General features: G+C 37.5%; 1 protein-coding gene across 2 annotated transcripts in view; it reads left to right on the top strand.

The window, feature by feature from the left end:
- The window catches only part of CERT1 (ceramide transporter 1), a 77,416-nt gene that overhangs the window by 7,892 nt on the left and 54,621 nt on the right, over positions 1-14,903 (top strand). For both annotated transcript variants that reach the window (XM_070743202.1, XM_070743203.1), the window contains exons 2-3: positions 598-732; positions 13,719-13,835. In XM_070743202.1, coding sequence (XP_070599303.1) covers positions 598-732; positions 13,719-13,835 — 252 coding nt within the window. The remainder of the gene's footprint in view (positions 1-597; positions 733-13,718; positions 13,836-14,903) is intronic.

Here is a 14,903-nt window from a genome sequence, read left to right as displayed (position 1 = left end):
TACAGTATTTAGATAATACGGGGGGAGTGGGTCTGAATCCCAATTCTTTACATGATACCGTCATGACAATGTAAGTTTGACATCCCTGTTCTAATCCAATGTTGGGTTAGAAATGTTATGATCCCCAACCGGTTTATAGAAATATAAAATATATGAGGTAATAATGTCATTATTGTAGTGATATAATTATCTGGAATTCATTGTCAAATTCAGCAGATCTGGGTCCTTATTGATGTGAAGGTTTTTAGTAATATTGGTGATTTTTTAATACTTCTTGGAAATATTTAGAATTTATTTAGAATTCTTACAAAAGTTTTCATTTTCTCTAAAGGTTCAAGAATATTTTACAATTATTTATAATTGTTATTTTTCATATATTACATTTATTTATTTATTTATTTATTGGATTTGTATGCTGCCCCTCTCCGTAGACTCGGAGTTGGCAGTTACATTCCTTTAGAATAAATAGGATTCATTTTATTAAATTAAATTATATTTAGTAAAGTATATAAGAAAATAAGAAAATCTAGCATAGTGCCATATAAAAATATGCTCATTATTTTGCTTTATTCAAAAGTATATATTTATTCTTTTTAGTGGACCAACTACATCCATGGATGGCAGGACCGCTGGGTGGTATTGAAAAACAACACTCTAAGTTATTACAAATCTGAAGATGAAACGGAATATGGCTGCAGAGGCTCAATCTGTTTGAGTAAGGCTGTCATCACAGTAAGTGTTTTCTTAAAGGTTTATTAGCCTTCCTCAGTGATGCATTTAATATATTTCTCAATAATGGTTTCCACAACAAATTGATTTAATCTCGCATTGGACAAAATGGTAATAATTTTGAAACTGACTATAGAAAATATTTCATGTAAACCAAGTTTTTGAAATATATATCTGGAAAAAAGATGCTTATAGACATATTTTACAGTGTAAAGAGACAACTTTTCTTTTTTAAACTATAAAATTAAAGCAACAAATGAGCTATAATTGTAAATGCAAACTATTTAAAAAATGAGACGTTTAAACTTGTATCGAATAGGGCTAATTTTTGTTTTAAATCTTCAGTATGTTTCAAGAGACATTTGATAAAGATATCTGAAGCATGATTAACGTTTGGACAACAAAAGCATAACTGTTATTGAATTATTGGTGGTGCTATTTGGTTGTGCTAATGTATCAGGAAGTATTTATGTGTTAATGATCAGATGATGACTTCACATGCTACTGCTGGCTTGCCTTGGGAACAGTATAACATAAAAGCTGTTTTTGTTCTGTCGTTATGATTGCCTCCTTGATCTGCTAACTTGAGAATAAAAATGCAGTATCAACTGCTCTATTATGGGCAGCAAAAAGGTCAATAACTGCAATGCACAGGTCTTCTACACTTTCTATATGTGATTCACAGAATCAGGCTAAGATAACATTCTGCCCTTCAAGGTTTTACAGTTATAATCATGTGCATTCTATATTAAGGCAGCCCACACACTCACGCACGCACGCACACAAACACACACCATTTTGGGCACCATGGAGAGCTGTTTCATGGAGGACAGTTTTTCCGCAGCCTGGGGAGAAATGATTTCGCATGCTTATAATCTTACTTATTTTTGTATGTTAATTGTTTTAAAGGTTATTTAAGATTTGTTTTAATTCTTTATTATCTGTTACCTAAAGTCATGCCAGTCAGCTGGATAAATTTAATAAAATAAAATAAATAAAATGTAGGCAGATTTATTTGTATGCACTCAGCTTTCTAGAAAAAAATATACCCCTCAATTGATATTTTATAAATGTTTGAAAATAGCATATTTTGCCATTATTTCTATTCCGTGGGTAAATTGCTATTTTCATCAGACATAGAGCCATATAAGCAGTGTATGATAAGCAGGAGCCATAGTTAGAATGGGGTATTACCGGCTAACACTGCCTACAGCCAAATGCTTGCATTTGTAATCCACTCGGAAAGTGCTATAAAGCACTATGGAGTGGTATATGTCTAAGTGCTATTGCCATGATAGCTTGCTGTAACTTCATACATTGCTTTACAAATTTCAAATGTTTCTCTGTTCGCTGGATTAAAATGAATGAGAGTTTTGTTTTTAGAAGTTACTGATTGTAAGTTGAGCCTCATAATTTTTAATACATTTTAATGTACATTTTAATATACTTTTCATAATTCTTTTATTGATTAGTAAGCATTTTTCAATTCTTATTACATGAAATCGTGAGCCATGGTGGCACAATGGTTAGAATGCAGTGCCACAAGCTACTTCTGCAGACTGCCAGTTACCTGCAATTTGGCAGTTCAAATCTGAACAGGCTCAAGGTTGACTCAGTCTTCAATCCTTCAATAAAATGAGGACCCAGATTATTGGGGGCACTAGGCTGACTCTATAAACTACTCAGAGAAAGAGCTGTAAAACACTGTGAAGTGGTATATAAGTCTAAGTGCTATTGCTATCAGTCTTGAACAAATAAATATACACTGAAAGTTTATTAATTTTAAATATGTCTATGACCTGATTAAAGACATTTAATTGAGCGATGAGTTTTAAATTTGCATACATTTACATGCAAATAAATCAGTATCACTGCATAGAAAGACATTTTTTAAAAAAAGGATGCATACACTTATCTCACCAGGCATCATGCCAGTTATGTTGTTTTGTTGTTTTAAGGTTATTTAATATCATTTATCTACCGTATATAGTACCATTCCAAAACATAGTTCTATATTGAAATGAAGGAGTACTCTCCAAATTTTATGGATTTTTAAAAAAGTGTTAGGAGCATATTCCCTAAAGATGCCAGTTTGAGCAGCAGGTGGATTTTATATTGACAAACAGCTGATTTTGCTGCCAAAGTGGGTTCTTTGGCAGCTGGCCCTCTAGGTCTGAATGGAAGCTGATAGAAACAACCCAAGATGATCCTCAGATGACTGTGGACCCTTCTGAGAAGAGCAATTCCCAATATGGATGGTTGGAGATTTGTGTCTCTGCCCTTTCTCTCAGCTGTTCATTTTTTAAAAAGTATGTTTGGGTTTTAGCTGCGCTATTTGAATTTTTTTTTTCTATCTTGATTTTTCTCTTGGTTGAAGGCTAATTTATTTTAACCAGTTGCTGGACTTTAATGTGAATTCTTTAATGTTTTTCACTGTTCTACTGCTGTTCTGAAGTACTTTCGCCTTTCCGTATGGAAGTCAACAGATATTTCCTGGGTAGTGCAAGTGACCTGTTTGGATTTTCATTTGCAATGGATTTTCACTACAGGGATTTCACATTTTCTTTACTTAAAAACCCCCCTCTAGTCTTAATTTTTTAATGCTTCATGGAAATTCTTTCCATCCTTTATTGTGAGAAATATTATCTCAATATTCTCCATGACTACTTTGTTGGAAAGGAACTGTTCATGTCTCATTCTGAATGCCCAGTTACAGGGCTATATTGAAAATGCAAACATTGTACAAGCTACAGATAAAGTCCTCTGGGAAAACTGAAAAAAATGCTTTATAACATACAAGTTCAAAGTGAAAACTTTGGTAAAAACTTGGATGAAATTACAAGGGTTTTAAAACAACTTAAAGAGGATATCCAGACACAAGCAAGTTTAGCCAAACCAGAGTTGGGATCTTTCAGGTTTGAACCATTTCACCCATCACCAGACATCATGACATCACCAGTGAACCAGTGAACCGATTCTGTCGGTGCCAATCCAGGAATGCCACCATCTTTTTTATAGAAACATAGAAGTCTGACGGCAGAAAAAGACCTCATGGTCCATCTAGTCTGCCCTTATACTATTTTCTGTATTTTATCTTAGGATGGATATATGTTTATCCCAGGCATGTTTAAATTCAGTTACTGTGGATTTATCTACCACATCTGCTGGAAGTTTGTTCCAAGGATCTACTACTCTTTCAGTAAAATAATATTTTCTCATGTTGCTTTTGATCTTTCCCCCAACTAACTTCAGATTGTGTCCCCTTGTTCTTGTGTTCACTTTCCTATTAAAAACACTTCCCTCCTGGACCTTATTTAACCCTTTAATACTGTATATTTAAATGTTTCGATCATGTCCCCCCTTTTCCTTCTGTCCTCCAGACTATACAGATTGAGTTCATTAAGTCTTTCCTGATACGTTTTATGCTTAAGATCTTCCACCATTCTTGTAGCCCGTCTTTGGACCCGTTCAATTTTGTCAATATCTTTTTGTAGGTGAGGTCTCCAGAACTGAACACAGTATTCCAAATGTGGTCTCACCAGCATTCTATATAGTGGGATCATAATCTCCCTCTTCCTGCTTGTTATACCTCTAGCTATGCAGCCAAGCATCCTACTTGCTTTCCCTACCGCCTGACTGCACTGTTCACCCATTTTGAGACTGTCAGAAATCACTACCCCTAAATCCTTTTCTTTTGAAGTATTTGCCAACACTGAACTGCCAATACAATACTCAGATTGAGGATTCCTTTCCCCCAAGTGCATTATTTTACATTTGGAAACATTAAACTGCAGTTTCCATTGCTTAGACCATTTATCTAGTAAAGCTAAATCATTTACCATATTACAGACGCCTCCAGGAATATCAACCCTATTGCACACTTTAGAGTCATCGGCAAATAGGCAAACCTTCCCTACCAAACCTTCCCCTATGTCACTCACAAATATATTAAAAAGAATAGGACCCAGAACAGATCCTTGTGGCACACCGCTTGTAACCTGACTCTGCTCAGAATACTCGCCATTAACAATAACTCTCTGATGTCTACGCTTCAGCCAGCTGCAAATCCATTGAACTATCCAGGGATTAAGTCCAATCTTCACTAATTTATCTATCAGCTCTTTATTTATTTATTTATTTATTTATTTTTGAATTTGTTCTTTTAATTTTGGGTTTTTTTTCTTCTGAGCATGCACTCCAGTTTCTGGCACTCCACATGCATTGCCATCTTGGTTTTGGCTTTTTTTTGAGGGGGGGGGTTTCTTTTTGGATTTTTTGGTGCTATGCATGTGCATGCAAAGCAAGCTCACGCCCATGACGCATGGCCACATGGCGCAGGAAGAAGCCAACTGGCAGTGGGGTAAGTTAGAACCCACCCTTGAGCCAAATCAAATTCAGAACTGGATTGGATTGGAATCTAAATGGTTTCTAAATGGCTGTTTAAAGATTTAAAGGAGGCAGATCATAATATGAAAACTTCAGGTTCATTGGAGATGGTTGAAGGGGATATAGATTCTACAGATTTGTAGTTAACTGAATAAATTAGTGATGAACTGGACTTTTTTAAGATTGATGGTGATTGTGAATGGACTTACTCTATCTGGAAAACAATTTGGGTTGGACTTTTCAGGGGAAATAAATCAACAAGAAAGGTTTATGATTTGGGAAAATAAGACACGATTATTTTGATATTTTTCAACCAAAATCTCAAATGGAAGTTTTATTATTAAGAATCAAATGAGGTTATGTTATCCCAGGCGGATCATACATAATGAGTGTGGTGATTTGTGGTAGAAACCATTGTAGGCAATCATAGATTAAATACAATAATAAATTGTTAATAGAGAATTTTGCTTTTGTTTCAGCTGTTGATTACTTTGTCTTTATATTAGAGAGGTGAAAGGTGAAATTGGTTGCAAATAGAGGAAGAAGTTTATACATTTTGCGCCTGCTTCAATTGGGGGAGGGACGACTCATATTGTTCCAATATATCAACTAGAGGGGATAATATGAGTATATGTGTTTTTGCCTTTTGTCTTATTTAATGCACTTTTTTTTCTTTTATAATGTTTTGTCTATGTTTGTTTTGCTTTTGTAAAATTTCTTTTTCCTTTTTTTTGGAGTTTGTATTTTATCTTAACTTTCTGAATAAAATAAATATTTTTAAAAGTGCTAGGAATTTTGATAAAAGATTATTTAAAAGTTTAAAGAATATTGCAAGGCAAAATTTAAATTATATATAAATCAACTGAAGAAGAGATCTTGTGGAACCCTGAAATTCTGCAGTTATCAATGTACTGATACCGTACAGTTCTTTTCTAGCTTTCTTCCTCAGTTAATGAGACTGAGTTCCAAACTGGTGCCTTGCATCATTAGTCTGGTGGACATAAGAAATAAAGATTTTTCCAGGCAAGATGAAAATATTATTTGTCAATAAATTGATTGACCTAGGAAGAGAGAATTCTGTTTTTAAATAAAGTTGCAATCTCCTTGAAAAATAGGTGTCTTGGAAACCGCTGGTCTTCCTGTTAGATTACAAAACAGCAATTTTATCCAGATTTGGCTAATACAGTATATCAAAGAAACAGGCCAGGTAATGGACATTAGTGGATGACTATTATAATTGTTTTGTAGGCTGTACTAGAAGATAAATTAAATTTGATTTTAAAAGTTTCTGCAAAGCCACCATGTATAACCAGTTTTAAAGTGCCTTCCCATATTTCTTTGCCCTATTCACAGGCTTAGAATTCATTTTGGAGATAATTTAAGTTGTCAATCATTTGAAAGACCAAACTAAAACTATCTAATTTGGTGCCCTTCATATAGTTTGGGCTGCCTTCTTCATTCTAGCCATTAATTCTGATTACCAGTGAGGTGTTGTCAATGCTGGCTCGAGATATAGCTGGCTTCGTTGCCCAGTCAACGAAGCAGTAGAAGTGATGTGCCGGTGCCTGGAGGCTGTTGGGGCCTGGATGGGTGTCAACAGACTCAAGCTCAACCCGGATAAGACGGAGTGGCTGTGGGTTTTGCCTCCCAAGGACAATCCCATCTGTCCGTCCATTACCCTGGGGGGGGGGGAATTATTGACCCCCTCAGAGAGGGTCCGCAACTTGGGCATCCTCCTCGATCCACAGCTCACATTAGAGAACCACCTTTCAGCTGTGGCGAGGGGGGCGTTTGCCCAGGTCCGCCTGGTGCACCAGTTGCGGCCCTATCTGGACCGGGACTCATTGCTCACAGTCACTCATGCCCTCATCACCTCGAGGTTCGACTACTGTAGTGCTCTCTACATGGGGCTACCTTTGAAAAGTGTTCGGAAACTTCAGATCGTGCAGAATGCAGCTGCGAGAGCAGTCATGGGCTTACCTAGGTATGCCCATGTTTCACCATCACTCCGCAATCTGCATTGGCTGCCGATCAATTTCCGGTCACAATTCAAAGTGTTGGTTATGACCTTTAAAGCCCTTCATGGCATCGGACCAGTATATCTCCGAGACCGCCTTCTGCCGCACGAATCCCAGCGACTGATTAGGTCCCACAGAGTGGGCCTCCTCCGGGTCCCGTCAACTAAACAATGTCGGTTGGCAGGCCCCAGGGGGAGAGCCTTCTCTGTGGCGGCACCGACTCTCTGGAACCAACTCCCCCCGGAGATCAGAACTGCCCCTACTCTTCCTGCCTTCCGCAAACTCCTCAAAACCCACCTTTGCCGTCAGGCATGGGGAAACTAAACATCTCCCCCTGGGCACGTTGAATTTATATATGGTATGCTTGTGTGTATGTATTTTAGTATATGGGGTTTTTTTTTAATTTTTCAATATTTTAATTAATTGGATTATGTATTGGATTGCTTTTCACTTGTTGTGAGCCGCCCCGAGTCTTCGGAGAGGGGCGGCATACAAATCCAAATAATAAATAATAAATAAATAAATAAATAAATATAGGGCATCCCTCAGCTACATTGACTGGTAATCCACCACCTGCCATTGTGAAGATTTGCATTTTTGGAATGATTCAGAAGGAGAGTTGGCATTGGCACTCCCTAAGTTTTGGCACCCTAGACAAGTATTTATTCAGTCTTAACTTAAATCCAGCCCTGCCTGTTAAATCCTAAATAACTTTTCAGTATGATGTGTAAATAGAAACTCGGGTTTTGTCTGTGGTTTCTTGCTTTGTTTGTGTATCCTACCTGAATATCTAACTAATCCACTAAAATATAAGGAAATAACAGCTGCAAAAAAGAAATGGATCAAATCAAAACCTGTCTATACAAACCATGGTTGCTTGTTTGCACATCTCACCATGGGTTTCTTTTCTTTCTTTTTGCTCATTCAACAAATCATTGTTAAAGCAAACAAAAGATTAGCATTCATCATTGGTCTGCATAATATTAGAATAGGCAGCCATTCTTACAACTGAGAAACAACTCAAAGCCCTTGTGAAATTACCTCATAACTGATGGAGTATCATACATTGATGTGTAAAATTATCTCCTTAGAGACAGGATACAGTTCTCATAATTCTGTTTTCTGGCTATTTTATTGGACTGAGAGGGAAGGATAAAGGAAAGAACAATAGAGGGAAGTTTTAAAATCATTGTATTGAATATTAACATTGAATATTAAATTTTATCTCTCTTTACTGAAAAGGCACAGATTTAGTTTCTTTGTAAGATGTACACATTCTATAAATGTTACCTATAAAATTGCTTCCTTGCTTTTGAATATTCAAAGCACCCAAAGTTCTAAAATTATTAATAGATTATAATTTGTTAATTAATATATTCCTAAATATGCAGCTATTTCAATAAAGTGTTCAGCACATTAAAACTCTCTTTTGTATAATAATTTTAACTTGAGAAGATGGGGAGAAATGGTCAACACCTATGTAGCCTAGTAGACAGTAGTGAGATCAGTTATGCATAGTTAAGATTAATAGGAGAATCAGTTGACATCTTATCTCATAAATGGCAGTCTAGTCCAAGTGGAGCAAAATCTGGGAAGTGTTTTAAATCATTCAAAGAAACTTCATCTTAATAAATGAATCTAAGAAATTGTCAGTGTTCCAATTAGCATAAATCAGAGTCTGAATCTTGGCATTCTTCCAAGTTCCAATTTATTGACAGAATCATGTTGGTTGCGAAGTATTAAATTTTCCTACAGTTCTCCACCCAAGTTAAGGTTCATCCCTCGTCCCCACACCCACACGTTCATCACATGGACCACTCCGGTTCTCTCAACGTCCACAATTCTCCCCTGTACTTCTGGCTGGTGCTGAACAAAGGCTGACCTTGAATCTCTCTGGAAATAATTTGTTGTGGCTAGTATTTTCCCTTCTCATGCAACCACCCCTCCCCATTTCCCACAGTAGTACTATTCTACTTGTGGAGGGCCAAAGTCTCTAACTCAAAATGATGGCTTCAGCCTGACAGAAATTTGTCTTAAAATGACCAAGATTCAGGAAGATTTACCTCAGATGTGACAGGAAAAGTAGGGTATGTGTATATGGCCTCTATAAGCAGGTGCACAGATGGCTGAAAACAACAAAATCAGTAAGCAGGGTACATTTAGAGAAATAATGAATATTTTGATTTAAGCACAACACAGATCTACAAATCAAGAACCTAGTATAAATTTCTGTCTTGAATGCTTTTAGCTATTTCTATACAGTCCCAGTTTTGCCCCCTTATTGGGACTCATCAGCTGATATTGTATGGAGTTCAAACCCTCTGCCAGGAATTGCACACACACACACACACACACACACACACACACACACACACACACACAAACAGGATATAAAAAGTCTGTATCTCCCTGTTAAAATGCCAGGGTTTTGAGAAGTAAAAAAAATCAAACCAAGATAAATCACTTCAAAAAAAATTTCCAGCTGTAATGTAACATATAAGCTGTACAATTCAATTGAAAAGCAAACAAATCTTTTAAGGAGAAAAAAATAACATGGTTGTATAAGTGTGCACACCCTTAAACTAATACTTTGTTGAAGTGCCTTTTGAAGCCATTCCAAAACTTTGATCTTCTACTCATGAACCCATTCTTTTGTTGATTTGCTTAGGATCACTGTGCTGTTGAAATTCCTCTTCATCTTCAATATTTTAACAGAGGCCTGAAGGTTTTGTGCCCAAATTTACCGATATTTTAAATTCTTCATAATTCCTATGCCTTGACTAAGGCAGCAGTTCCTGCTGAAGAAAAGCAGCCCCGAAGGATACTGTTGCCACCACTAAGCTTTAGCTTAACACTGTTATCACATGTACCATAGTATACAACCAATAGTTGCCAGAAAATTCTGCAGCTCCTTTAATATTATTGTAGACTTCTTGGCAGCTTCTCAGACCAGTTTTCTTCTTGTTTTTTCATCAATTCTGTAAGTACATCCAATTCTTTGGTAATATCACCGCTGTGCCATATTTTCTCTACTTCTTGTTGTCTTCGCTGGGTTTCTTGGTATATCCAGTGCCTTGGAAATGCTTTTGTATCCTTCTCCTGACTTATAGTTACAACAAGAAGATCCCTTTGATACTTTGTAAGCTCTTTGCAGATCATAGGTTTTGTTGTAAGAGGCAGCTGAGTAATGTCAGACGAATCCTACTGAACAGCTGAAATGACTTGATCACAGTCATTTTAATGATGGCAGGTGTGTACTGACAATATTTAAAATCAATTTGAATGTGATTATTTCCACATCTCTACTTAGAAGAGTACACATGCACATTCATGCAACCATATTATTGTAAGCTTGTTATTATTTCTCCCGTGAAAGATTTTTAGTTTGGTTTACAATTGCAATGTATACTGTGTTTTTTGGTGTATAAGACGCAACTAGATTTTAGAGGGGTAAACCAAGGAAAAAAGTATTCTGAACCAAATGGTGTAGTATTATATTGTTTAATAAAATACCAGTGTAGCAGAATACTTTTTACAGCCATATATACTTTTTAAAACCATGTACACCTTTTACAAACTTCAAACTTGACAGCTTCAAGATTTGTGGACTTCAACTCCCAGAATTCCTCCACCAGTCATGCTAACTCAGAAATGGAATTGAAGTCCACAAGCCTTAAACTTGACAGATTTGAAGACTCTTGCACTCCTAACCCCTAACTCAAACAAATAAATAAAACAAACAAGAATAATTCACTTTGTTAGTTGTTCCTTTAGTCACAGAAATGGCTAGTGATAGAATCATTTACAATTACAGTTCCCTGCTGAGGTTGCCTTAATATTACTATTATACCATGAGGTTTTCAAAGACCCCTTTCTTGACTACTCCAATATTGACTACTCCAATAAACCTGAAATACTCCTTAAAACGATTGTTTCTAGAACAGGGATCTCCAACGTTGGCAACTTTTAAGAGTTGTGGACTACAACTCCCAGAGTTCCTCAGCCACCTTTGCTGGCTAAGGAACTCTGGGAGTTGAAGTCATTGCCAAGGTTGGAGACCCCCGTTTTAGAGCGCCATCAATTCAGCTAAACTCTCATTTTCCGAGAGAGAAGGTTTAAGAAGCTGCAAGATTTACCAGAAAGTTATAAACTGGGAACACATCTTATTCTCTCTCCCCCCCCCCCCTTATCTATTCTTATCTATTTGTCTCTTTCCATTCCCACGACGATCCACAGTTTCGGTTGGGCCACTCGGGTGAGAAAACCGGCTGGCTTTGGGCCGGAAGTGCTTGGAATGGTGTGGGCTTTGTGCTTTTCTCTATGGCAGCGTGAAGTTCCCTTGTTTTCTTCTGTGGCAGGTCCTAGGATACGGGCTCGTTCAGTCTCCCGAGCGCTGCCGCCGCCATGGAAAGGCAGCTGCAGGGGATAGGCTTATTTTTTCCTTTGCTGCTTTTCCATGGCAGGAGTGGCAGTGGCAGCGCTCTGGAGCATGAACAAGTGCGTCCCCCAGGACCTGCCAGACTCCCCTTCAGCTGTCTTTCCATGGCAGGTCCTGGGGTACATACTCGTTCAGGCTCCAGAGCACTGTCGCCGCCACCATGGAAAGGCAGGTTGCCGCTCGTCCCCAGGGCCGTGCAGCTGGCTTCCCGCCAGGCCCTGCCAGGCAGCCTCGGCAAGATTCGGTGCATAAGACGCACTCAATTTTTAAAGCACCTTTTTGAGATAAAAAGGTGTGTCTTATACACCGAAAAATACGATAAGAACATAAGAAGAGCCATGCTGAATCAGGCCAAAGCCCATCGAGTCCAGCATTCTGTGTCACATAGTGGCCCACCAATTGTCCTTGGGGATCTTGAGCAGAAAGAGAAGGCAAGACCCTCCTTTTCCCTTGACCCCCAACAAATGGTACTCAAGGGAATCCTGCCTGCGTCAACCAACATAGAGGCAGCACATGGACATCCGTTTCAATAACCACCAATACACTTGGCATCCATGAATCTGTCTAATCTTACCTTGAAGCTATCAAGGCTGACAGTTGTCACGACCTCTTCTGGAAGTGAATTCCATAAACCAACGACCCTCTGGGTGAAGAAATATTTCCCTTGATTTGTCCTCACTTTCTTACCTATGAGCTTTAGAGAGGGGCCCCTTGTCCTAATATTGTGTGATAGAGAAAAGAATTTTTCTCTATCCACCTTTTCTATCCCATGCATGATTTTATACACTTCAATCAAGTCATCCCTTAAACACCGTCTTTCAATGCTGAAGAGACCAAGGCATTGCAACCTGGTATCATAAGGGAGATGCTCCATTTCCTTTATCATTCTTGTTGCCCTTTTTTGCACCTTTTCCAGTTCAATTATATCCTTCTTGAGGTGTGGTGACCAGAACTATATACAGTGCTCCAAGTGTTTATATCTTAAAGTACTCCAGGTAGTTTATATCTTAAAGGTAGAAAAATACTGAAATGATTTATTTTAATCTGATTATTTTCTTTAATCTCAAAAAATTGCCATTTTATCAAGAGTGTATGGACTTTCTATATCAATTGTAATCCGCCTTCAACTCTCAGAGGAGATAGATTCGGGTGTTATGCTGAACAAGGTCTATGCCAACACTCATCCTTGCTTGACTCCATTTGGGATGGAAAAGGCCTCTGAAGCTTCTCCATTGTCCAGCACACAGGCCATCATACCATCGTAAAATTGATGTACCATCAGGATGAATTTATTAGGGCACCCAAATTTTGACATGATGTGCCACAGGCCTTCATGACTGACAGTGTCAAAAGCCTTAGTGAGATCCTCTTGCTCTTGACACTTTTTAAATAATAAGTGTTAGTGAGATCCACTGGCTCTTGACACTTTTTTGATAATAGATGTTACAAAATATCTCTATGCATGAGACTTTACCTAATTTCCAAAGCCCTCTCCCCACAACCCCTCCCCCAATTTTCTATGCATAGTGGAAATACTTATTGAGAATGTTTGAAACAAGGCATATTATATTTGTAATTTCTGTCTTGGAAGTGTTGTTTTTAAACTGTGTATAACTTGATGTTTTAATTTTAAAAGCATGCTTCTTAATTCAGTCTGTAAGTTCTGGTGTTTGCAAATTATTTTACAGATGTTTACTATATTTCCACCATGTGTTTTTCTTTCCTAAATTCAAAGTCATTTTTCTCCACACATTTTGATTAGATCAAGTCCTATACAACGTAAGGCCTACAGACTGCATATAGCCTCTCAATTTTTTTTTAAATGCAATAATTCTGCTGCTGCCAAATATTGCCACCATTACCCAAAATATATGCTGCTGAGCATCTCCATTGCATCTAGACTCATCAACACAGTCAGCTCTGTCATTGCCCCAGAACAGTATCTACCAAACAATTGATGGGCATGCCAGTTATTTTTGTGGCCTACAATTATTTTTAATTGGTTTCCTGTACCGATTTTTGTAGGCCTGAGTTAGATCACAATGGGGACTAATGAATACATTGATAAATAAAATGATTTTTTATTTAAAAGGTTCATGGTTCATCCATTCAAAATGTAATTCTAATTATCTTTTTTTTCTCAACAGCCTCATGAATTTGATGAATGCAGATTTGATATTAGTGTAAATGATAGTGTTTGGTATCTACGTGCTCAGGATCCAGATCATAGGCAGCAATGGATAGATGCAATTGAACAGCACAAGGTATGGATTGTTATTATTTCTAATTAAGTTTTAATGATGAATTATCTATTTCCTGGCTAACACCTTCTATATTTGCTGAATCTGTAACTTTCAGAATTAAAACCCATGTGGCTGATTCTGAGAGTTGTACTTCCAAAGGGTGTACAAGTTAATAAATCAGAAAAGGCTGCTCTAAATTTTGATTAACAATTTGAGTAATGCCATGTGAATAAAAACTAATGCTATAATACTCGGCCACCAGAAACATTGTAACATAAGGTTTTGAAATGAATAATACAGATAAATTAAAAATTGATATAAAGGCAATAGTTTATCTGCGGCCACAATTGGTACTAGTTGTTGATGAAGCAGCAAATAAGCAAGATTTGACTGCTTTACTCAGTGAATTCAATCCCAGCACTTCTTAAGCAAACAGAACAAAATAGCTACCTAAAGGCATAGAGCAGAAATCCTCCTGGCATATAGCCCTTTCACTGTGAATGCTCCTGAACCCCAGCAAAGGATTTCTGCTCCCTTCTGTGTGCAGATGAGTACAGTAGTCCCTCGCTATATCGCGCTTCACCTACTGCGGCTTCACTTCATCGCGGGTTTTCAAGAAATATTAATGAGAAAAATCATTCGCGGATCTTCGCTGGTTCGCGGGTTTCTGAGGAAGTTGATCGGCAGATTTAAACAGCCCACGGGACTTGATCGGCAGGTTTTTCAAAAAAAAAATATCTAAAATTGTAAATACTGTATTTAAATACTGTATCTAAAATAAATACTGTGTGGGAAGGGTTTATAAACACTTAAAACAATGAAAACCTACCAAACAATTACAATATAAATACTTAAATAAGTACTATCAGTCAATAAATTCCACATCACGGATTTCACCTATCACAGCCAGGTCTGGAACGTAACACCAGCAATAGGTGAAGGCTTACTGTAATCCTTGGTTGGTTGCAGGAAAATATTTTGTGGAGCTGCCGGAACAACAACTGCAGACCACCAAAGGGTTTCCCTGTTTTCCATGCATGGAGTGGAAATCTTGAAGATTTTAGCTCTTTCTTGCAACCCATTAAAAGA

This window comes from Erythrolamprus reginae, chromosome 2 (genome assembly GCF_031021105.1).
Source record: "Erythrolamprus reginae isolate rEryReg1 chromosome 2, rEryReg1.hap1, whole genome shotgun sequence".
Taxonomy (NCBI): Eukaryota; Metazoa; Chordata; class Lepidosauria; order Squamata; family Dipsadidae; genus Erythrolamprus; species Erythrolamprus reginae.
Note: the sequence above shows the minus strand (reverse complement) of the source record. Positions and strands in the feature narration are given on the sequence as shown.